The sequence below is a fragment of the Vicugna pacos genome, chromosome 2 (genome assembly GCF_048564905.1).
Source record: "Vicugna pacos chromosome 2, VicPac4, whole genome shotgun sequence".
NCBI lineage: Eukaryota > Metazoa > Chordata > Mammalia > Artiodactyla > Camelidae > Vicugna > Vicugna pacos.
In genome coordinates this window covers 88,084,377-88,110,883 of record NC_132988.1, presented here as the reverse complement: position 1 = coordinate 88,110,883, position 26,507 = coordinate 88,084,377, and the positions used below count along the sequence as shown (strand labels likewise).

Sequence of the window (26,507 nt, the reverse complement as noted above, 5' to 3'; positions counted from 1 at the left end):
GGAAAATAAGTTACTCTAAGTAAATTGTGTATTCCATTCACTTAGCCTCTCGGTTAAGATTATGACCAAAAACTCTGTTGCAATTTCTGCTAAAAATCAGCAGACATTGACACTGCAACTTTTAGCTGATCCCAGGAAATTAGAGTTTGGGTGATCTAGGTATAGAATGCAGCAAGGTCAAAGCAGATATAATTGAGGTGTGCTCGGAATGACAGGTCTAGCTACCTGAGCAGAAAAAAGAGGAGGAATCCTAAAAGGATTTACTGGTTGGTCCTAAAGAAAAAAAAAAAATCAATTTCATTCAGTCTAAGTATAGCCTAACCCAGACCAATAAATGACCTGCTTAGCTTTGATACAGGGCTTTCTATCTAATTTCAGGAAGAAAATTGGAAACCGCATCCTACTTCTCAAATATGCCCATTTAGTACTATTAGAAATCCCACAGGGAGATGATGCTCAAGAAGCAATTAAATGAATAACAAGGTTTCCCAACCTGGATACTATTGACATTTTGATCCAAGTAATTTTCTGTTGTTGGGGGATGTCCTGTGCACTGCAGGGTGTTTAGTAGCATCCCTGTCTCCATAGACTACATACCAGTAGTACCTCCTCAGTTGTGACACCAAAAATCTATCTCCAGACATTGTCAAATGTCCCTTGGGGAGCAAAATCATTCCCTATTGAGAACCACTGTTAATTACAGAGCAAAGTGTCTCTTGTCACTTCTCCCACAATCTTCTAAATGACATTGTTCTATTCAATACAGAGGCTTAAGTTTTAAGAACATACATTCCCTATCATGGAGTGCATGAAAGTTGCCCATCAATGTATTTTTTTTTCCCTGAACTAATCTCAGTTTTTAAAATGTTGTACAGTACAACCTAGATTAATCACTTAATCTGCCTAGGCATCTGCTTCCTCATCCATAAAATTAAAAAGTGGGACTAATTTGGCTTTTCCCAAACCTGCCTGATCCTCAGTCATTTGGAATCTTCATTATAAAAATGTAAGATTCCTGGACTCTAGCCAAACATACTGTAACAGAGTATTCGGGGGAGGGGGTGGCCTGAGAGTCTATATTTTTAAACAAGTTCTCAGGAGAGTCTTGTCATCAGACAAGTTTATGGAACACTAAATCAGATAATCTCTAAGGTCCTATCCAGCTCTAACACTCAAGACCTTTCTAAAGAGAAAAACATGTTAGGAAGACCATTTATTCTTCTAGGCCACTGAAAGAGTACAATAGTAATTGAATTCACCACCCTGGTAATTTAGAAAGCAGTACTTGAGTGACCTGAAAGAGTTACAGGGACCCCCTGAGAACAAGTTAGTCAACAGAAACACTTGGCAGCATTTAAAAACATTGAAAGCACTAGTAACAAGGGCATTTTGCTGTATAAGGTATGAGACACTTTCAAAGCTAAGGCTCCTAGACTCCATCACTCAACTGTAACACCTTTATTTCCACCTGTGTTTATTTCTGCTCTGCTTTTATAGCTTCAGAATATTGACACAAAATAAGAAACAGTAAAAAGGCAATCTTCTTGAAATGAAAATGCATATAACCTGCAGTGTCTTCCCTTCATTTATGTATTTCTCAGAAGACAAGGCAGCTCCAGGAGGGATTCGGTCTACATGGTGCAGTGTCTCCCATCACGACTCCTTAAGCCTTTAGCCCTTTTGGAACAGGAAATCTGGGAACCCTGCATGAAGCAATGCTCTTGGTGGAAATGCTGAGTAATAGTTCTACTTCATACGTAATGGTATCACCTCCTGAGTTCACTGAACTGATGGATGGTACAGCCATTTGCTTAAGGCTGTGGATTATGTCACTTTATTAAGCCTAAAAAGTTACAGAAATGGCCGTTACCCGAACAAATAAAAAGATAGATTACAGTAGTGGGTTATTATGCCAGGAAGGAGACATGACAGAGTGGACAGCTTGTGGGCTGATGTCCTCGAATGGCACATGTTGCCTGAAGAGTGCAGGGCTGTAAGCTATGTACTGTCCGTCACAGTCTCCCCACGGTCCAAATGCACAGACCGCCTCTATCCTATATAGGAGACTGAAAGCACTCAATAACGTCCATCCTGGGAATAATCTCAGCGCTCATTTAGGCAGTTCCTTTTATGAACCTGATTACATTAATGCGGTTCACACATTAAGCCCCCATTACGTTTTCTTTAGTCACAAAGTACTTTCAGCTATATTTGTTTTTCTCCCTTCCTGATAGCTATGTGTAAGAGAACAAAACAGTAACAGGCTGGGGGCTTTTCTCCATGCCCACTGCAAGTCAAAAGCATGATCATGCAATAATTCTTTTTGTGTTTTCTGTTAAACTTTAGTAGGCCCAGCAAATTTCCTTACAGTGGATATCCAGGCTATGTTTACATTACAATCTATTTCAAACATTGGAAATATGTAACTTTGTTATTTCAAGCAATGTGCTAAGTGTTAGAAAGGGGGCCACTGTGCTTCCTCTCAAAAGATTTTATATTAACTGCATCCCATGGCTCATAGATTGTTGTGTAGTCTGGTCCAGCTAGAAGAGTACTTCGTATTTCAGTGGATCCAGCAGATCAAAACACCTGGATAAATGCACAGCATTTCTCCAACTTAATCTTGGAAAAGAGATTGTGGTTATAAGTACATTCTAGAAACTTTCAATGTTGTTTCCAGAAAATGATATGGAGCCAATGAAAGACATTAGGAACGTGCGTTACGGGGTCAGATTTGCCTCTTAGACATTACTGTGGTGTGGGGGAAGAGTCTGCAGGGGAATGATGCAAATGATAATGAGTAATCATAAGGACTTGAACTTGGACAATTCACCCAATTAGAGTTTTTAAATGTGCCAGTCCCTAACTTCTGCAGTCTTCATATTTCTGCATCCAGTGCTTGGCTTTGCAGAGCCAGACCACAATTCCCTTGCAAAGGCACCTAAAAGTGACAGCCTTTGGGGATCCACCTCACACCAATGGAACTCTCAGACCTTGACGTACAAAGTGGAATGTGAGTTTTTATTTTATTAACTTAAGTGGAAGAATATTTCATTCCAGTGAATGGAATACATAATTTACCTTTTAGCTTAATTAGCCTGACACAGATTCCAGTCCTAAAGTGCCCTTCTATCTGTATTCCCCCAAGAGGTGCCTATTTCATTAGTTCTGTTTGATGCTAGTGGGTGTTACTAATAAAACGGGCTTCAGCCTCATCTATGGTTGGGAAATACGTGGTAACAAAATCAAATTTTTTTTTAACTGATACTTCTCTAGCTTCTGTGGTGCTGATGCACACAGTGATTCTCTGAGAGGGATGCCATGCTGTGATTTCCGAAGTTACCTAACATCCCATGCTTTTCCCCCCAGAGCCTATCTCCGTATTAGTGTTTTCCACAATACACTTGAAAGGATGTCTCTGTGTTCTCAATGCTGTTACATCATTGCACTCATCTTAAATGGTTTAATAGTTCTAGGAGGCATTTCACAAACCAAATCACTTCCTTGTGGGGACTTGTGACATATGACTCAGGGAGCATAGAGTGTGTGATAAGCCTGCGGTATCTTAACAACCCTCATAGCAATTAACGTTAGCCTTCATTATGTGATTCTAACTTCTGCAGTTTTAATATTTGTGCAGATGTCTTTCTCCCCTCCCCACCTACCTTTATTCACTAAATGCTCTATGATTCTGCAGTGGCCATTAGACTTGCATCAATGACTCCTCACTGCATATTGAAACTTTCATTTAAATCTTGAAATGAAAATGCACAAGGCATTTCTGTCTTTAATCTAAGTATGTCACTGATATATTTACATAAAAATAAAGAAAAAATTAAAATATTTAACTTTAAGGTATCAATTTAATTTTGAAAGACCCATTTACCAAGTGTTTCCATTTTTCACAAAAATTGTTTTCAGTGGCTAACCAGAAATTAGGCCAGTAACGGTGTACTCCAGAAGTTAATTTTGATCAAATCCAAATTCAGATTGAAATATTTAGTACTACAAAATAACCCTTTCCTCCTTATTTCTGAAAACTCCAGATTTCTTAAATTTCCAATTTGGACAATCTCTGCCCTCCTGAACTCTGCTAAAAACATATCTGTAAATAAAATCTTTAAAAGTAAGACTTTTGTCATTGCCATCACCTGGGCAACTTAATGGGCCTTCGCAGAGAAATTCCATTTGATGAGAAGAGCACTTCACAGCCCTGAAGTGGTTACTGTGATCGCTTGTCAAGCTGTTTTACCAGACCAGGTCTGTCTTTCAGCATATTTTTTTTCTTTTTACTTTCATAAAATTTTGGAAACTTTTCAAAAACTTTTAATAAGATGTTGGCATTTTACCTTTTTTTTCTCTCTTCCATTTAGGATTCATTATTTGGAAGTGAAAAGACTTTGGCCAGAGGGGCTGACTTTGGTAAACTGATTTTGTTTTCCCCTTGTAGATGCTTCAGAAGAAACAGTAAGATAGAATGCACTTTGCCAAACCTTGGGGCAGGGTGCTTGCTTTAATGAACTGACATTTCATTTTAGTTTTTAAGTCCCTGAGGGAAGAAGGCTAAAGAAGAAAGCAATTCTGAAGGAAGTTATCCATCTAAACACATGCAACAGAAATTCAGACTACAGATTCTTCTTTTGAAATCCTAAGATTTCCAATTGGAATTCTGGCTTCAAAGACATTACTTTCAGTTTCTCTTTCTTTAATCTAATGGAGTGTAACATTTCACAGACTAAAAGGGCATTCTTAAACTAAATTAGTATAATTTAACAATTTGAACATTTGTTAATTGGAAAAGTAAGATTTATATGCAAATAGGCCATAATTTTGATTACACATATAAATTATACCACTTTGAACCATTGCTGATGCCAGAACTGTGAGTTTATTAAATAGATACTGTATTTTATCACATTCGTTAAATCTAAATCATAAGATTTGAAAGACCTAGACATCATTTTAAATTGCCATTTAGTGCTTATAGTAATCTTTTGGTACTGGTCATTCATGACTTGGTACTACAAATACATGTTGAAGAAGAACATGGGTAGAAATAGGAGAATGGGGAGGGGAGAATAAATAGATAGATTGAGCTACTCCTTTCCTGGATTCACATTTTAATTGAGGAAGACTCAAAAATATGTACATATTCTTCTAATGCAAGCTAGTTACAAAAGAGGTACAGAGATCTAAGTATAGAAACAGGTATGGAACCTGAATGCTTTGCCTTCCTCTAGAATCAGGACATTGACAGAATGGAAGATGGATGGCTTCCTAAAAGCAATCGGATGCTGTTACCAGAAGGTGGAATGCATACTGAATGGTCAAAACCAAAACAAAACAAAACAAAAAATAAATAAATACCACAATACTGAAAGAAAAAACAAAACTGATCTAATTACAGGTCCACCGGAGTGGGAGTGGAAACACAGAGATTCATTCATTAAATGACAGGGATCAATGGACTAGCTTCTCTCTAATTTCTTCCATCTCTGACATTTTGTTTCTATATCAAAAGTTTCAAATAAATGTGTTCTACTGGTGTAGAGAAGTCACTACAAGGAGCAATTAGGACTGTGTGAGGATGGGTACATGAACAGTCTTTTTTCCGCTACTTATTTCCAAAACTGAATGCTGCCCCTTCAAGTTTTTGCATAATGAAAAGATCCCCTAGAAAACCTTAAATAGCATTGTGATTATTTTGTTGCTTAAACAGGATTCAGTTAAGCTCCTATCATGTGACTGCAGCCTGCTAAACACTGGAGTTACAAAGCTGGCTGAAAAAGGTCCATTCTTTCCAAGAATTCTCAGTGGGGAGAGACAAACAGAAAATCATAAGGTTTCAGTGTATAAAGTGTTATAATAGATATGATCAGGATGCTATGCCACCAAAAATAAGAGGTAACTTCCCCATCCAAAGATCTCATGAAGAGTTTCCTGGAGTAATGCACGAATGAACTAAGTTTGTAAGTGAGAACAACTAGATGTAAAGGAATGGGGATGAAAAGGTTTCTTAAGGGCTTTTCTCCAACTATCAAGGCTAAAATTTAGTTTTTAATCACTTCCCCTTTAAAGGTGACCTTCAACTCCAATCATGTATAAATCAAGAGAATCTCCTTTAATGTCAAAATCATAACAACAGCACATGTAATAGTAGCACATAAACATATTGGAATAAAGCTCCTTCTGGCTTTTGCCAATTCTGTAATACATTTTCATCTTTATTGAACATCATATTGTAACCATCATAAACATCTATTGTTAATGCTACTAAGAAATAATAGCAGAGACTTTGAGAATAAATGTTGGCAATTTCTAAGACTGGATAGACACAAAAATAATCAGAATTAAGATAGTTAGAATCTAATTGTGTTTTGAATTAATAATAGCCAAAGTGAAGCAATTTCTTGCTTTTACTTCAGAGTTCATGATTTTGCAGTGTCACCTATAACTTTATAACTTACATTAAAGAGCCAGAGAGAATAACAAAATCTTGGAATTAATACTGGGAAAGTAAGTCATCGCCATGCTTCATAAGCACGTTTCATCCAGCACTGGATGTAAGATAGATTATGAAGGTATCCCCTTTAAGTATGCCTTACAATCACTGTCATATGTTATGTAAGAGCCTGCAAACAGTAACTGCCAAAACATTGGGAAAGCCCAAAAATATTTATACAACATACACTCAGCAGCTAGATGATGCTGGGGATTCCCTGCCTCAAACATTCATGTATATAACTGAAGGAAACAGTTACAGAACAACAACAAAAATACCTTAAGCCAAAACAGCAATTTATAAGTGAACTGTACACAGTATGAGAATGTGTACAAGGACATTATCCCATGGAAAAATGGATTTAGTTTCAAACAGTAATTAATGAACCATGGACATTTCCTGAGTTTCCCTTCATTCTTCTTGCACTCCATCCAGTTTCCACCTCATCATTCTATATAAATAAATGTTGTAAAGAGCGATAATGGCCCCTCCGTCCCTAAAATGGACATATTTAAATCACTTTTCTTGACTCTTCAGCTATAGTAACAACACCAATGATGCATCTCTCCTCTGGACACCTTCTCTTCCATTAGCTTCTATAATATTTCCCTCATTTTCTTTCTATTTTATGGCTATTTCTTCTTTACAAACTCATCCTTCTCTAACAGGTCTTTAATGAAATAGTTCTTCATGGCTTAGACATGAGTTTCTTTCTATTTTCACTTTATATGCTCTTTCTCTTTCTGGGTATTCTTAGTCACACTAATAAACTTAATCATCATAGGTGATTAGACAATTCCCAAATTATGTCTCCATATATAAATCCTCTTCTTAGATCCAGGGCAATACATTAAACCCCCTTCTTAACATCTCTCCTAAGATAATTCAAATTCTAAGATTTTCAGAAATAATTCAAGGCTAATTTGATGTCTACAAAATCAATAGACCTAAATGCCATTCCACTCCCAAACTTGGTCTTTACCAATAATCCCCAGCCCGGTAAACACCACCTCCACAAATGGAGTTGAGCAAGTTAAACTTAGGAATCATTTTTGATAACTTCAGCTCCCTCAAAACATTTGATATACCATTTCTTTTTCAGATAGTTCAGTATTAATGTATAGAAATGCAACTGGTTTTTACATGTTGATTTTATATCCAGCAACTTGAAGTTGTTTATTAGTTCTAAAAGATTTTTGGATTCTATAGGTTTTCTATATATAGTATCATATCATCTGCAAACAGAGACACTTTTACTTCTTCCTTTCCAGCTTGGATGCTGTTTATTTATTTTTTTTCTTGCCTAATTGCTCTGGCTAGGACTTCCAGAGCACTAGGCACTAGCACATAGTACTAGGAATTTCAGCACTATGTCAAATAAAAGTGGCAAGTGTGTATACTCCTGCGATATTTCTGATCACAGAGGAAAAGCTTTTAACTTTTCAACAATGAGTATGATGTTAGCTGTGGGCTTGTCATATATGGCCTTTATTATGTTGAGCTACATTCTTTCTATATCCAATTTTGAAGGTTTTTATTATGAAAGGATTTTGAATTTTGTCAAATGCTTTTTCTGCATCTATTGAGACGATCATATGATTTTTATCTTTCATTGTGTTAATGTCATGTATCACACTATGGGTCTGTATGTACAGATAGTTAAACCCTCCTTCACAAGTGATGTTTTAAAAGCAGAAACATAACTATACCACATCCACACTGAAAAATAGTTTGCAATCTCTGATGGTTTACTTTTAAAATATTTCAATACAAATAGTGAATAAAATAAAATATTTCAATACAAATACATGTGAATAAAATAATTTCAGTTTACAGCCTAGGGCTGTTATCATTTGAAATACACTAATCAGAAATGGACACTTGAGGAATGGCTACATATGCACCTAACATATAACTATAGAAATATAAATCAGATAGTATAATTAGCATAAAGGACATTAGAAATAATTTTTCATTCGTAAGGTGAGTTGTATTCAAGATACATGGTTGACTAGAAATGTTGTATCAGACCTAACACCCTTGCATTAATGAAGAATGAGAATCTAGCAAACATAGCAGCCTGATAAATCAAGGATAGCCCTTTAGTTCTAGAGTTCTGTTGGTCCTGAGTTTATCTACTGTACACAGAATGCTATTATCTAACTAAACTATCTGGTTGGCTGCTCCTGCCTTTAGAAAGAATATAATTGGCCTTGTTTTGTAAGAAGTTTGCCAAAGTGCCAAAGGACAGTGCCTGAATCAATGTTCTCATGGCTTCTTTCTATTCAATTTCACATATTTGATAGCATTGTTTAAGAATTTCTCTCATTATAAAATTATCCATATGAACAACCTACTCAAACTATTAGTGAATACAAGTATTTACCAAAAGAACCTGACAGTGGTGAAAAGTCAAATTGTTTTCGGTCAGGACATGGTACCACTCAATAGTTTCTTATCGCTTTCAAGATAATGACTTACATCTTTGATATGACTTACATCTTTGATATGACTATCGCAGGCTTCTCAGGCTGCCATGACAAAATGCCATAGACTGAATGACCTAAACAACAGAATTTTATTTTCTCAGTTCTGGACGCTGGGAATTCTAAGAGTAAGGTCCAGCAGGGTTTGTTTTCTGGTGAGGACTCTTCCTGGCTTGCAGACAGCCACGTCCTGACTGTGTCCTCACACAGCAGAGAGAGAACAAGCTCTGGCATCTTCTTTCTCCTTATAAGGATACCAATCTAATCGTATTAGGGCCCCACCTTATGACTTAACCTTCATCACCTCTCAGGCCCCATCTCCAAGAACAGTCACATTTGAGGATAGGGCTTCCACATATGAATTTTGGGGAGACACAAACATTCAATTCATAACAATGACCTATAAGGCTAATATGATCCTTGACCATTTAATCAACAACATCTCACATAAATCTGTTCACTGCCTGCACTCTAGCTACATGCAGACTTCTCTCAGTTTTTGGAATCCCCATTCCTTCTCTCTACTGAGTTGGCTGATTTTCCTCCTCTCACGTCATGTAGCCAATGCTAACTCATCCTTCTGTTACCAGCTCAAACTGCTCTGAGAAATCTTTGTTTTCTCATTTATTGTTTCAATTACTTAAAAACAAACAAACAAACAAAAACTAGGTCTATGACACGCCTCATTTGGAATTTCATTGAAGCACACACTTGAATTTGTTATTGTTGGTGGTGGAGTGCGTGGCATGCCATCTAGTGAGTATTTGTATGTCTACTTTAGAGTCCACTTCTTATGCCAACATTTTTTAAACTTCTATTAGAAAATGTGGGCATTAGTTATTATCTTCATTTTAGAGCAGATGAAACAGATTTTGATGCTATGCTGTTATTTGTAAATCTGAATATTTATGGAAATAGCAGTAAAAGACCAAACCCGTTCTCTGGCCTCAAGAAGCTTACCCAGGTCAGTGGGGGAACTAGTCACTAAACAACCACAATCAGATATAATTATGGCATATGACAAATTCTATACAAATGCCAAGTATTAGTAACATTAACGTTATTTTACAATCAGTGGGCAGGAAAGACCTCTCTGAGCAAATGACATTATGGTGAGACCACACATTGACTAGAAATGTTCCAGTAGAAGAGGGGGAAGAAAATTCCAGAAGGTTCAACACACATGGAGGCCCTGAGGTAGAAACTGAAAGAAGCTCAGTGTGACTAGAGAATAGTGAACTAGAGGGAAGCCAGCATGTGTAAGACGAGAAATACTGGTAAAAGCCAGTAATGCAGAACCTTAGCCTCAAAGGGATTTTGGATTTTATTTATAAATATAATACTTTATTTTAATTTCTTTATATAACCATTTGTTAGAATATTGTTCCATAAAAACTGGGGTAATATTCAATCAGAATTCAGTGAAAATTTTTATATAGCAATTAAGATAATCTGGTCTAGATATACTGCTTCCTAATGTTCTAAACTGAAAGTCATAGAGCACAGAAAATCTCGAGAAGTAGGTGGTTGACAGGGTCCTTGGAGAGAGTCAGTATTTCTTTCTTTCTCAAGAGAACTATTATCTCAGCCAAATATTTGGCAGTCAATTCATGTCTCTGCACACAGGCAAGTGCCTAAATATGCAGATAGTCAGTGTGTATTTTCTGATGAATGTTTAACATATTTCCATCTCCAGAAGTGGAGGTAACAAAGCTAATATTACATGATGAACAGAATAATGGGGCATTCTACCTCAACATAAATAAATAAATAAATAAAGGAAATTATAAAAAATAGCTGATGAGTCAAAAATCTCTTTTTCAGAGTGTTTTAAATTAAGATGTCTACTTGCAGTAATGTGGCAGGATACATGGAAGTATATATGTTCTCAAAGCAGAGGTTTAGTGATGGAGGAACCCACTTAAAGAAGCACAAGAGTTTGGCCAGCATTATTCTGAGATCTCTTCCTCCAAAGTGAATTTGAACCTCAGTTTTCATGGTCTCACTGTGTATAGAAACTAGTATCCAAAGACCAAACCTGTTCAAGGCAGAAATCTATCTCCTTATAACTGAGATTCTAAGGGGTTATCTCCTCAGGGAAAGGGTGGGGAGGAAATAACCCACTCTGCAGAGAACGACAAGAAAATGAACTCTCTCAAATCTTGAAACTGCCTAAAGGGCACTGGTTAAAAATGGTGATTAAGATTTTAGAGCCACAAACTGGCCTCCTGCAGGTTTACAGCCCAATTTCACACAGTCTTGGTAGTCTGAAAGCCCTCAAACTGAGAATATAATTTAGAGAGTCTAGATTCACAGAAGTAAATGGAAATCCTTTCTGGAAGAACACACTTCTACCCCAGTTCACAATTAAAAGTCTAATGAGCAGCTCATAACACAGCACACAACACAAAGGAAACAAGGCATCACAGGCAAGAGACAGGAGAAATAATAGAAAACACTGACTCGTGAGTACTTCAGATAATGGAATTATCAGACACTGTCTCCAAGATAAACATATTTATTACATTCAAAGATTTTTTTTAATCTTAAAATATATTCTGTCAACAAGAAACTACAAGGAGTGACTAAGAAAATGTTAAAAGGAACCAAAAAAGAATTTCTAAAAATATAATTAAAATTTTAAATCCAATGAATGGCAGTCACAACTAAGAAGAGAATTAGTGAAGAAGAAGATAATTCTGAGGAAATTATTCAAAATTCAGCAGAGAAAAAAAAAATTATGATAAAAGGTTTCTGACATGTTTAGTGCCTAGAAGAAAACTCAGAACAACACTGGTACATGCACATGACAACAAATTACCGTAAAATATGCCTTCTAACTGGGTCTACCAGACATTTTCTCCTTCTTTTGCCCCTTAAAACCACTCTGCCCCTTAATTTTTCAGTCACTTGAGCTGCCTGCAAATCAAACCCAGGAAAACTTGGAAGACAGGTGAGTTACTTATATAGCAAGCTAAGTATTCTCTTAGCAGGGCCTCAGCCCTCCCTCAATCAGACCCTTTTTTAAGTGAGTAGAAAAAGCTTTAAAGAGTGCTATGCCAGCAGAAGCCAGAGCTCCTTGAAAAATAGCCCTTCCTTCTATATGTACAACTTGCTTGTCAGCAGAACCGGCCACCTAATGGTAGCATCAGGAGTGCAATATAGTTTCCTGCTGTTTTCAGGCAGCCAAGGTGCCTATTAAAGCTCTGGCACAGCTTCCAGAGGCACATTAGAAATGGCCTTTACTAACTACACATCTACTCTTCCTTCCACATACAGATTATATTGCTTTAATTGGTCAATCATTCCTACTGTGTTCTCCTGGTCCCAGGACAGGGGAGAGAGATGAACTGTTCCTGTATGTGTTATGGTACCACTGTTTCCTGCTGAGACTGTATGAATAGAGTTAAGGCTGAGAATGCATTTTCCAAAGACTCTTAGTTCCTTTTAGTTTCATGCCTGAAATCTGAATGTTTAGACTCAATATCCCAAGCTGTTTGAAACTCAAAGGTTCATTGCTTTACCCCAGGGAAATATGGATCTCTGCTGGCCAACATGATGAATTGCTTTTTGTTACGCCTTTCTCAGACCTTTGGAAGCGTTAGAGATTAAAAATCAAGAGGGCCCAGGAGAGATCAAAAATTCTAACTATAGGTCGTAAGTTGTTGAGAAGAGAGAATTATAAAAGACCTAAAAATTCCACCATCTATTAAGGCACCTTACTGATCTCTTTAATCACTACCATCATATATTCATCCATTGTCTGTATTTTTTTAAACTACCTTGCTGAGACTGCAAATAACCATATGAACAGTATGATCCTGGGGGCAGGATTCAGGAAATTCTAGTCGCAGCTCTGCAGCTTTATTAATGATGTGACCTTGGGCAGGTTGCAAATTTTCCTTGTTTCATTTTCTTCATATGTAAATAAGGATAATAATAATAACTATCGTAGTCTAAGGGGAAATGGCTTATAAGAAGTTTAATGAGAATAGGAACAGGTGACAACAGAATAGTGTCCAGCAGAGGAGAACAAAAGGGCCTTTAGCTCTATAATTGCATAGTCTAAACTTGATTAACAAGGCCTTTCCTCTGATTTTTTTCCCACCTAATCTTAAATTTATTGAGACTAGGGACTCTTTTATTCATACTTAAACTCCCAGCACCTATGGAGTATCTTGCATATAAAAGCCCTCAATAAATGTTTGCTTAGTGAATGAATTCTGATAGAGTTAAGTCAAGATAGGTGTCCAAGTATAGCACCATACTGGAGAAGACAAGGAAATCAGGGTGCAAGAGGAGAGTTATACGTCACAGTTCTCATATGTCATATCAGTCAAATGGAAACATATAGATAGACAGAGACATATATATATAATTGCTTGCTTTAGTTTCCCTTTCTACAACTTCAAAAACAACAAAGTACTTCCCATTTCCCTATTTTGTGTGTGTGATCTTTTATGTTAGACGGTTTTAGAGCAGACCCAAGGTCAAAATCCTATTTCTACCCATGGTGACCCAGGCAGTCTAGCTGGTCTTCAAACTGCCTCTGATATACTTTCCAGAGGACTACAACATTTACATATTCATACACAAAATAAGTCCTCTCATCCTGCTCCTGACAATTTCTACCAGAATTCATGAACATGGTCTTAATTCAGTGGAATTTCACCCTTATTTAAGCAATCAGACTTTAAATGTACTTCAATAATTATCTCTCCACCCCTGCCAGATCATAGAAACTTAACAGGCAAGAGATCCAACACAAAACAGGCATGAAGTGTATGTTCTGCATGATTTCTTAAGTGGAAAATCAAAGTTTCAATTATATGGACTAAGTATGAAGCCACCAGAGAATTCAAATATTATCTATATTTGAAGTTGCATCCACATATGCATGTACACATAAACATATATGCCTATACACATACAAACAAAATAGACAAACAACTAACTACTTCAGGAACAAATTGATTATCCAGGTTTTATTTAAGAAATATTTGATGCTCTTCATGTAGCCTGAATATAATTTGACTACAAAGAAGGTAATTCAAATTCTTGCAGTATGTTAGGTAAGACAAAATAGTTTGCAATTAAAAATATGGCCAATGATAACACACTCAGGTCAGCCTCATTCAGGAGTAGGCTACCACCCACATGACTGATCCGAAGTGATCTGAAAGATTATCTTTCCGATACCATTTCCTTCTGTAAATGCTGATATGCCAGAAGTCTTTAGCATTTTTTTCTGACTATTTAGGATCTTTAAGTGTATACATTAAGACAGTATTACTTAATTTCCTCACTGCTTAGATAGTATCAATTTAATGACAACTATTTAGAGATTTTTAAAAAAATATTGCCACATTAAATATATGATCATCAGATAAATTCTGATTTCAGAAATGCTGACATGCAAAAAATTCAAAACAATAAATCCATTTTTTTTCACTTAAAGAAATGCCAAAGAACAGAACAGTGAGCTACAAAAAGTGCTTAAGTGGAGTGATCACTATCCAGTACCTGATCTTCATTCTCACAGAAAGTTCTTTTTTTTCAATAACTTATGCAGGTCATTTAGGTTTCAGATGTTCAGATCACACTATCCAAACTCACAGTCTTAGACGCCTGGATGACTTACTACTAGTGCCTCCTTAGTGCAATATTCAGGGTATCTGTGTCCTGTAAGTTAAGACTCTAGGAAACTGAATTACCTAAGGAGTTTGTGTGGTGAGCTTTAAGTAAGATTGTTTTTTAAAATTTCGAGATTGTTGAGTCTAGAGTACGAGGCATGGACTTAAATACTCACAGAAGCTAGAAAAATAATGGAAAAGTGGCAAAGGGGCTAATGGTTTCCCTAAGACTTAGCTAGAAAATTTTTACACTTCAACAAAAATTTATGTATTCTCTGTTTCCTTGTAACACATGAAATACAATGTCTATTTTTATGCTGATTGGATTTTTCCATTCTAGATGGAGACATGGGCACAGAAAAATATTTCTCTACTGTTAGCAAAGAAAACCCATGATGTAAGCATGATAAAAATTGAGAATTGTGCTAAGCTTTAGTGTCGGGGAGAAATAGGCTATGTTGGAAACAGCGGTGAACTAATGAAATCATGTTCTTTCCACAAAAGGACTCTGTATTTATTGTCTTCTTAGAACTTGAGCTGGGTTTCCAGATCTAATTTTTTAAAGAAGTTGAACATCCGGATTATGAGTGTGAAATATTCTGATTTTTAAGAGTAGGCTTAGCTTCTAAAACTAAGGTGTAGGGTGAACAAATAACATCTGGGGGCCATATTCAGTCTATGGACTGCCACTGTAAGACTCTTATCTAGAGGAATGTTTCTATGGTCTGTATACTTGTATCCCCACCAAACTCATATGTTGAAATCCCAGCCCCCTGAAGTAATGGTATTATAAGATGGAACATGTGGGAGGTATTTAAATCATGAAGATGGTGCCCTCATGAATGAGATTGGGACCCCTAGCCCCTTTCACTATCTGAGGACACAGCAAGAAGTCAGCAGCCTGCACCCAGAAGAAGGCCTTTACCCAACCACGCTGGCACCTGATCTCAAACTTCCAGCCTCCAGAACTGTGAGAAATAAGTCTCAGAACTTCCAGTTTCCAGAGCTGTTGTTTATAACCTACTCAGTGTGTGGCATTTTGTTATAGCTGCCCAAATGGACTGGGATAGATGTTTCAGCCAATGACTAAACTTAATTTCACGATTCAGAGAAGCTATACCTCCTACAGTAGCTGGTAACGCATGTCCTCCTAACTCCCTCATTCCATTTTTCTCCGTGGACTGACCTGAATGTTTGCTCTCAAGCTCTGGTTTTTCAGGAATGCAGCCCATTAACAGTGTCTTTCTAAAAAAATCAGGCACAAACTTAGTTAGGTTATGCTTTCCATGGTTACTTTTCAGTCAAGACATTTACCTTTTAATGTTTTCAACAGCTCAACTAGCTGTTATTCCCTTCTTGAAAAGTGCTTCCAATTTTTGCAGTTGCTTCTCTTTGAAAATGCTACCTTCCTTACCTATGTTGGCCAGCCATACAATTATAACTCATTATCTTAGGATTTGATTCTTCTATTAATGGATACTTTCAAAGATTCTGTGTTGGACTGTAAATTTGCCTGACCTGTCCTCAAATCCAGAGAGGTTATACTAACTCCCCATATGAAGATATTCAGTACTGTTCTGGCCCTCTAGTTTTTATTAATTTTTCATGCATATCATGAATTTTCCACTCTAAATCTTTTGTGGATAGTTTTACTATGTTGGCTCAGAGTGGAGTACTTGACTTTAAAGGGAAGGCAATGTCTGTCTTATCCTTTTTCCATTGGTAGACTATTGTCTATTTTCCCTAATTCCATGTGCAACCTATCATTTGTTGGTATTGATGACTGCAGAGAGTTTATCCTTTACTTCTATTTTCTCCTTCTCTGTTATACACCCTACTCCTCTTTCATATCTCCATCTATTTTGAAAGCTCAATATATACCTGAATCTCTCCTCCACTCAAATCTTATTGTTGGTGGGTAAAAATGATAGTTGATAATAAACCCTCTTGGGAGTGAAGGGACTATTTTTCCTAGGGTTGATCCTGACTCCAAAAGGGAAACAATTCAAACTAAATTTAAAATTAACACTTTCACTATTCAATTCACACAGCAAGTCATTCACTGAGAAACATAAGGCACTATATAAAAAGACTATGTTTGTTTTGAAATAGAAAAAAGAGATACCATATAATTATCAAATAGATCACTGAGGTTTCTATATCTTTGACATAAAATTAGGCTTCTGTAAATTTTTAACATTCTGATTTGTTACCTCAATTACATAATCACCCTCACTCTAGACATTATATGTGATTCCACTTGATATTTTAAAAATTCACTGCAAATATACATGGTTTGCTAGCCATTCTTTAAGTATTATCAAAGACAATGACTAAGAAAAGACATACTAAATTCTTTATAGAAAAATACAAATAGGACTTCCAGTATTTGTTATGAAAAGCCTAGCTTATAAGCCTATATTTTGCAAACCAGAGTGTCAGGCTTTCTGGAGCCAAATTTTAGCACTGTAGTCATATATTGTTAAAAGAATCATCACTGTTCAGTTTGGTGTTCTAATGAGACTCCAAAAAGTCACTGTACTTTAGGATGATTTTAAATCTTTCATCATGGAAAGCATAATGCCCAGTTTTTAGAGTTTTACATTTCCCCAAAGTATACTGCACATAACCGTGTACTACTTTTATTAGCATAATCTTTTACTGTTCAGTGATAAATATGTTATTTAAATGCTTTTGTCTAATTGGGTCATACTGCAACAAACAGCCCCCTGCATTATGTATGGATGTATTATAGGAAGCTCCTGAATAATGCCTTTTTCCTTCACATACAAAGTAAAATCTGTTATAGCAGCAAGATACATAGAGAGCCAAAACCTTCCATTATTTATGATGTCTTCAAGAACAGTAGATGGGGTTCAATGGGGCAAAAGTAAGACAAATTAGAACAGAACTTTAGAGGCAGATTTTGGCTCAACATGAAGAAGAAGATTATAAATATTAAAGCTATTTTATGAGGAAACAAAGACCCTGGGAAGTAGTGAGATCTCTGTTATCTGAGGTGTTCAAAGAAGCCTGAAGGTGCCGGATAATTCAAATAACAAGCAGGACAATTGCCATCACTATACCCAAGTTATTGTCAAAAGATGAGATGCCAAATGATGGGTAATTTTAGAAAAGACAGCAGGCTAAATTGGAGAATATTTATCCAAACATGTATATTTTACACACACACACACACACACAAATATATAGTGTTAGGAATCTTCCTGTGCCCTGGAGATGAAACAGTGAAAAATACATACTTGCGTATTTCATGAGGTTTATAGTCCATTGGAGAAAAGTGGCAACAGACAAGTATAGATAGGTTGAAAAGCATATGACCTTGGCTCTATGAATAAGGGGCAGCAAAGGATTACCTAGTAGACAGACAAAACCCCTGCTTGTAGCATCAGGAAAGCAGGGAACCAAAAAACAAAAAAAAGCTTATGAAGGAATCTGCATGTGATATGAAACAGCAAAGTTGGGAGGGTGGCAAAAATATAACTTTTTTGGATTTATATTACCATTTTCTGCTAAGGTGTTTGGACTAGATCGTGATGGTCATAAGGGGCCACTAAAGACTTTTTAAGCTGGAGAGTAGTCTCACGCTATTATAAGGTACAGAAAGGCAACTATATTCACAATGTGGAAAGAGGCAGACCCAAAAGTAGGATGAGCACTGCTGTAATCAACTCAGTGGGAAATGATGAAGAGTTTAAGGCAGTGGCAATGGGAATGCAGAGAAGAGGAGACGGATCAAGAAATATTAGCCTCTCCTGAATCTGGTGACTGATTGATTATAGAGAAGGAAAATAAAAGAGGAATAATAATGCCTCTTGGATTCCTGCCTCCTTCGTTCAGCCATTTTATTTCAGCAGCTGGAGATGGAGTGATAAAATAAGGCCTTGGACTTCTCCAGGCACCCAGGAGGGGCTCAGTAAAGATTGTGAACCACATCCCTTACCTAGACCCTAAAAAAGCAAGAGAGGTCTCCAAGAATTCTATCCCACACATTCGGGGTTTCTCTTGATTACAGTACAGTAGGTAGTTTAAAGTTTAAGGGCCATAGACTGTTTTCCTTCCTTTAACCCACATGTTAAAGCAAATCATCTGCAGCAGATGGCAAGATGGTGGTCCTCGTCAGCCTTATTTTTAAGGCAACATCCCAATTTCCTCCTACCAGTTATGCCCTGCCTTTGGATGCATATTAAATACAAACATTTTATAGATACAGAAAGACTGTTGCATCATTCACAGTAAATGCAATGTGTTTGTGCATTAGTAAGTTTATGCGATAGAAGAAAGCTAGTCTAGACTAAGGATCCTGAACTGTCTTAAAAATGTATACTCTGGCTCTGAGAATTATGCTTTAAAAAAAAATTTACTTCATGGCAGTAAAACATGAATCTTTAACATGATTACCCTACTGGTAAGAGACTTGTGTTCCTCTGCACAAGGAAGTCCATCTGCTAGGTTGAAAGACAAAGTCTTGTAGTAGCTCAATTAATGTCTACATAAGTATAAATTAAGAGTTTTCAGGAAATGTCTGTCTGATGTGTCAAAAATCCACTGATTTGAAAGTGATCTTTTCCTGAAATTCATCGACTTGCATGGGAAGGATAAAGTCTGAGGAAATATTTTGGTAACCTAGAAGACCATGAGTTTCATTAGAATTTAAGAGAGTTTGTATCTTAAGTCAATTGGACTGCTATAGCAAAATACCACAAGCTAGGTGGCTTAAATAACACATTTATTTCTCATAATTCTGGAGGCTGGGAAGTCTAAAGTGCTGACCGATTCAGTCCCTGGTGACAAATCTCTTCTAGGCTTGCAGGCAGCTGCCTTCTCACTGTGCGCTCACATGTCAAAGAGAGAGAGAGCTTTGCTTTTTCTTCTCCTTCTTGTAAGGACATTAATCCCATCATGGAAGCCCCACTCTCACAACCTCATCTAAATATAATTATCTCCCAAAGGCCCCTCCTCCAAACACCATCACATCAGAGGTTGAGGCTTTAACATATGAATTTTGAGTGAACACAGACATTCAGTCTGTTCTACCCCTGGCCTCCCAAAGTTCATGTCCTTTTCACATGCAATATGCTTTCATTCCATCCCAATAGCCCCAAAAGTCTTAACTTGTCCCAACATCAACTCTAAAATCTGAAGTCCAAAGTTTCATTTCAATATTACCTAAATCAGATATGAATGTAATGTGAGGTATGATTTACCCTGAGGCAAAGTTCTGCTCCAGCTGTGCACTTGTCAAACCAGACAAGTTATGTGCTTCCAAAATACAATTGTGGGACAGACATGGGATAGACATTCTCCTTCCAGAAGAGAGAAATAAAGAAGGAAAAACTGATGGGTCCCACAAAAATCTAAAACCCAGAAAAGTGAATGTCATCAGATCTTAAGGCTTGAAAATAGTCCTCTTTTGCTCTTCCCTCCAGGCTCACTGGGGTGACAGTCTTGTCTCCATGCCCCAAGGTTCTGCAGGGCTTTCCAGACCCTAAGGTTTTGATTGGAGGCCATTTGGTGTATTGAAACTGAGGCAGTAACCCATCCCTGAATCGCCTTCGGGGTAGTTTTTCCCTCTTCTTGAAAAATAGCGCATGCTTCCAGATGAATAACGCTATAGTTCCATCTTGTCAAATCCAAAGAGTCTGATGGTCTTCCTTCATTTCATCCCATCCCTGCATGCTCCAGTTCAAATTGGCAGTGTTTCTGCATGTAGAAGCATTATCCATCACTTTATCGGGTCATAGTCCAGCCACATCTTTGGTGTTCTCTTCAGAACATGATTTCTCAGTCTTGCAAAAAGAATAGGCTGAGAATTTTCCAAATCTTCAGGTTCTGGTTCCTATTGCTTAACAATCCCTTCTTCAATGCATATCTCTTTCTTTGCAGTTTACTAAGCCACTCCTTTAACACTTTGCTTAGAAATCTCCTCAGCTGAATATCCAATTTCATAACTCACAAGTTCCATCTTCCACAACATGTAAGAACACAGTTCAGGCAAGTTTCTTACCACTTTTTAACACGGATCACCTTCCTTCCAGTGTTCAGTAACCTATTCCTTATTTCCATCTGAGAACTCACCAGAATTGCCCTTAACATCACATTTCTAGTCCATGTCTCAAAACTCTCTCAGCCTCTACCCATTTCCCAGTTCCAAAGCTGCTTCCACATATTCAACTATTTGTTACAGCAGTACCCTACTCCTAATACTAAAATCAGTCTTAGTCAGTTTGGGCTACTATAACAAAATACCAGTGAGTGGATTTATTTGTTAACAACAGATACTTATTTCTTACACTTCTGGAAATTATATATTTGTATTTAAAACCTCAAGACTAGATGAGCTCACCAAGTAAGTATGTGTAACAAAAGAAGCAAAATTATCAAGGACTGAGCTCTGAATAATTCTATCATTAAAAGGATGACCAGATGAGGAAAACACCGATAAAAGAGACAGATAAAAAGCTACCACTAAAATAAAATGCAGAAGAGCGTGATCAACTCAAAACCAAGTATAGAAGGAATTTCAAGGAGAAGAGAGTTACTGTTTCTTTCAAATGTCAATGTTAAGTTAATGAGAACTAAAAAATGACCACTGGATTTAGAAACTTGGAAGCCTTTAGGCTTAGACAAGGAAATTTCAGTGTAGTAAAAGGGAGTGATAGCTTGAATGCAATGATTTTAAGGAAAAATAAAGAAGTACAATTGAATTTAGTCATTATGGATACCTCATGAGAAATGCTATTTTTAACAAAGAATAGATAAACGTGTCAGTAACTGAAGGGTAAAGTGAGGTAAAGAGAGTGAGTGTGTGTGTGTGTGTGTGTGTGTGTGTGTGTTTAAAATAACAGACAATAATAACATTTATCTCCTCTGATTGGGGGTAATCCAATAGAGAGGAAGAAGAAAAAACTAATGTAGGAAAGAACGGGCAAAATTGCTAGAACAAGGTCCTTAACTAGACAAGAGGAAAGGGATCCTGGATACAAACGGAGGGGCTGACTTCAGACTAGTACTTAGAAAATTCACCTGTATTATAAAGAATGCAGGCAGAATATATGGGTACGGATGCTGGCAGGTAGATAGCTTCACTGTTCTCAAGAAATGCACAGGGCTGTAAATGAAGCAGTAGATTAGGAAAAGCAGAGTATCATGGTAGAGCAAGACATTTCAGGGCTTTAGTTCCTGGTTCAGTCCTTAACTAGCTATATGCTTGAAAGCAAATTACCAAACTTCTCCACACCTCAATTTCTTCCAAGGTAGATGGAGATAATACTAGTGCTAACTTAACAAAGTTGAAAAGTATTAAGTGACATAATGTATCTGTTTTCCAATATATTTCCCAGTAAAATATAAGCTCCATGAGGGCATGAATTTCCATCTTTTTTTTCTTTTTTATGTCATATCCCTAGTGCTTAAGTGTCCAACACTTAGTAGGCATATGACTAATAATGAATAACTAACACCTGAAAAGTTCTTACATGGTACCCAGTACACAGAAAGTGTTCAAAAAGATGTGACCTATTATTATTACCACCAGTTACTAATTTTAACACCATCTTCATTGATTCACAGTGAAGTGATTCCTTCCATGATAAAGACAAGGGACCTTTCCCTGTGGTTGAAGTGAGTATGAGGTGGGGGTGGGAGTGGAGAGCAAGTGTGATTTTAAGATGTGATCTTAAAATCAAATTCTGTAACAGTTAGATTGAAAACTTCCAGAATCTTTCTCAGGAGTACCCATGAACAAGGCTAGAACCTTTCCTATCACTATCTTTACTGTTTATATTTCTCCTAGAGGGAGATACAGTATCTGCTATTCTCATTATTTTTTCTCTCTCAATACATAGTAACCATGGTAATAATATGCATTAGGCAAACCAGCTTATGTTCTGAATTCTCTATGCCATCAGTATTTTTTCCTGGTGATACTCTAGCTATAGGTAAATGCGTGCAGACCTTGAGTTTCATTATTTTTCATGACTACCCAACTAAAATGTTTGTTGACTAGAAGAACAAGAAAAATAAACACCGTATATCAAATTCAATTATGAATGGCCTACTTAAACAGTTTCCCACTGTTATGCTCAAATTTTAAAATGTGCATTTGGTGTTAATGTGTGAGATGAAGCACATAGAATTAGAAGACATTTTAAAATATAGCTTATGTCTTACATATTTAATCACATCAGCTGATGATCCATTGAATAATTTGATGTATCAATTAGCTCCATCAGCATTTAAATATCTGCTAGTATTTTTAGCATCTGTTAGTTCAGCTAGTAGAATAATCAATGGAACTAAATGTTCACTGTAGTAATTCAATAGTCCCTCTGACTAGCTTATTCAGTTGTGAGAACTATTCTTCTCAAATAATATTTTATGTAGTAGGCACCTATTCTTATTCAATAACAATGAGCTTTCACAATTGCATACATTCAAAAATACCATATCAAACACAGATACTGCTCTAGCATTGTAGATACTAGAAATGTTTACATTCATTGCTATAATTCTTTTGATAAAAAACATGGCTTTACCAAGGAAAACTTAGTAATCATTCACTTAAGAAGCCACAAATGTTTGCTGAGAAATCAATGCTACTAACTACACTTCATTCAAATCTTATATGTCAGAAACTGTGATTAGAAATTCACTTACATTATTACATCTAATTCTCACACTACTCAAAGAAGCAATGTTATTCATAAATAACAACAAAAAAATGAAATAAGTTTGATTAGATTCAATGACTTACCCAAGATTACATGGCTAAAATATGGTAAATCCAATAATCAAATGCATCTGTGACTAAAGCCAAAACCCTTGTTCTAAGTTTGTGACTATCATGCCCCGTGCCAGCACATCACCAACTAAAGAGCAGGCTATGAACTACAGAAATAAATGACAGTCCCTGCCTCACAGTGTGGTAGTGGGACATAGAACATAAAACCAAACATTTCAGAACTAATATAATAAATTACTTCAAGGAAAAAGTACAGAATGATGCAAGCATACAATTTCTGTCTGGCAGAATTTGGTTGGTTCCCTAAGAACTGAAAATATGAGATCTGTGATTATGTACACTTGAAACAAATATAACCCTAATTGCTTTGACTTTTTTCTTTGTCTTCACGTTGACATGCCTGTATTTCTATGTGCTATACAAAGGCCCTCTTTTGCTCCCATGTTTAATCTATTTGAACAATTGTAAAATCTTTGTTTATACATTATACCATAAGTAACATTTGGCCTTGATGCATACTCATCTCTCATCTTCTCCATGAAATTAAAAAAATTAAAACAGTGCATTACTTCACAGCACTGTCATTTTTATGCTGTGAAGTCAACATTTTCATTTATTACAGTTAAAAAACCATTAAATTTATTAAATATATGAAAATATTTTTCATTATAAGTATCCCTGAAAAGGAGATCTTATAGCTGATGATGAATTTCAATATGACAGACATAGGATGACTATTATCATTTTGAAGTTAGAAACAGTCACCGTAGTAACAACTAGATATGCTTATCAACAGCTCAGATATGACATTCAACCATTTAGCTAGGAGAACAGATTTTCTAGGAGATGGGAGGCAGTAGGGATGAAAGAGAGACACACAGGAAACATACTGAGAAAGCAAAAGGAGTAGCTACTACAGTCCAATCCTTGGATGCCTAATATTTAATATACCTCTTTATTCTGATAATACTGCAGTGAGCACATACACAAACTAAGTCAACCAGATTCTCTCCTCCAGACATGTTAGTTTTGGGAAACATACACACACACAGAGAGAAACCAAAATTAGTTACAGCTAAGTTTCTGATGACACTACCTTAGAGATTCAGTCCGCATCATCTACTGGGTACAAAAAAAAGAGCTGTTCTAGTTTCTGACCATCTCAAGACTTGGTTTTCAAATCTTCTCTTCAATCCCTTCCTATATATTGTTTGACTTAGTTCTTTTTTCTCTACTAAAAAAATTATAAATTCTAGCCTGGTACCTCAAGCACGGTATATGAAAAGACCTGGGAACCCTCAGGCATTGGTCCATTGCATTCTTTGTTCCATTGTGAAGTGAGTTGGAAGATAAGAAATGCTTTGTGTGGAATATTATGACAATATTTAGAACTTTCAGTAAACCCATGAGTAATGGATCTGGCAGAAACATTACTGGTAGAAAAATAAAACCAAATTCAAAATAAATATTTTGAGACTGTAAATTGTTGACTTTCTTAAAATGAAAAAAAAGCCCAATGAAGCTGAACTGTAATCAGGCAGCTGGCTGATCTCTTAGAAATATCATTTCATACTAGGGCCGACACTTCCTAATGATTTACAAAAACTAGGCACACTCAATGGCCATAGCCAGGTCAGTCTTGGTGAGAGGAGGTCCATACTGTTGACCACACCATCACTTTCACACTCATTCTGCTTTGCTACTATGTGAATGAGCCCACTGAATAAACCTTGGGTTGACAAATGAAGGAGAATGGCTGTATCTACAAAGTAGATTATCCTATTTACCTTTCTTTGAAGCAGGGTCTTACTAACAAAAACCACACATATTGGGCCCATTTAATGAGGTCAATTCATGTTTTGTGGGCAAATGATATGAAACAAACAAACAAACAAAAAGTGACCAATTCACTCAAATGCAAAGGTTAGGGGTGGTACCTGTATGAGATATCAAGTAATCAGACACCAGACACCATTATTAGGTTTCTGAACTTGTCAGCTTTGCTTCTCGCCTTAGTTTCCTCATTCTTTTTTTTCTTTTCTACTGATAGTGGGAGTCCTCTCTTTGGCAGAGGACATAATTGAGACAGTATCATGACTTATCTTCTATTTCCCAGTGTCTGTATGTAACATTTCATTAAATGTTAAATATGCACTGATCCCAATCACAGCCGGATCTCAGTTATGTTACAAGCCTCCTGCACCACCAGGTTACCTTTGTGAATAGCAGTTCCATCAGAATGTCATGAAGTGGAAAAGTGGCGAAGTACAAAGAAGATGATATTGGTATTAGCAAAATTGATACCGGGTAGACAATGGGTAGACAAAAATCAAACTGTGCATTAAGAAAATACTACATTGCAAAATACAAAGTAGTATACAAATTTAGCTTTAGATAGCGAAGGCTGAACAGGCTTAGAGAAATAAAAAGAAGTTACGTGAATCAAGTGAATGATCTATCTCTGTATTATTAAAAACCAACTGAAGTAGAAACCTCAACCCCAGGATCTACGTCAGATGTACAAAGAACAGTTCTGCCATGACAGGTTGTAATTTTCATGACTCAGTGGGTGTCATCAGTAAATGTTGACTATATTTAGCTTCACATTTACTGCCTTTTAGAAGAGCTGCTCATACACAGTAGAATGTTTACAAAACATTAAAGATCATCAATTACTAGCTCTGTGATCTGGATAAGATTATCATCTTTCAATTCACACAAGTTAATTTCTTATTTATTTATTAGCTAAAAGTATTTTTGGAGAAAATTACATAATAATATAATATGTTTAAGGCACCTGAAAATAATTTGACATCAAATTGTAAAGAAAAAGAAATGTAAAAGTGTCCCAATAAACTTTCAAAATCTATTTTGTTACTCTTAGTTTTTAAAATGTATTTCAGTAGCATTAAAAGTCATCAGAAAATGCACACATTTTATCATGTCATGCCTCATTGCTTGTACAGCTGTTGCCTTGTCTGATTCCCAAATCAGTAGAGCTTCACTCACATGCACATTAAATGAGTGGATGATACCTTGTTAAGGAAAGTTATACCATCATTGAGGTGAAACCTACTGTCAAAGGTGTAGACCAAACACAACGCTGTTTTTCTGAGAAATCT

General features: G+C 36.4%; 1 protein-coding gene across 5 annotated transcripts in view; it reads right to left on the bottom strand.

The window, feature by feature from the left end:
- COX7B2 (cytochrome c oxidase subunit 7B2) overlaps positions 1-26,507 on the bottom strand; it is a 112,184-nt gene that overhangs the window by 4,699 nt on the left and 80,978 nt on the right. The window contains exon 3 of one of the 5 annotated variants that reach the window (XM_072944576.1): positions 15,808-15,866. The exons of 1 other annotated variant lie outside the window; for it this stretch is intronic. Coding sequence is in view for 1 of the 4 variants with exons in the window: in XM_072944561.1 (XP_072800662.1) it covers positions 24,650-24,691 (42 nt within the window). In the remaining 3 variants the exon portion in view is untranslated. Of the gene's footprint in view, positions 1-15,807; positions 15,867-21,675; positions 21,754-24,481; positions 24,589-24,649; positions 24,700-26,507 lie in introns of those variants that run through there. 3 more of the 5 variants (XM_072944561.1, XM_072944586.1, XR_012061896.1) reach the window with 3 other exon arrangements.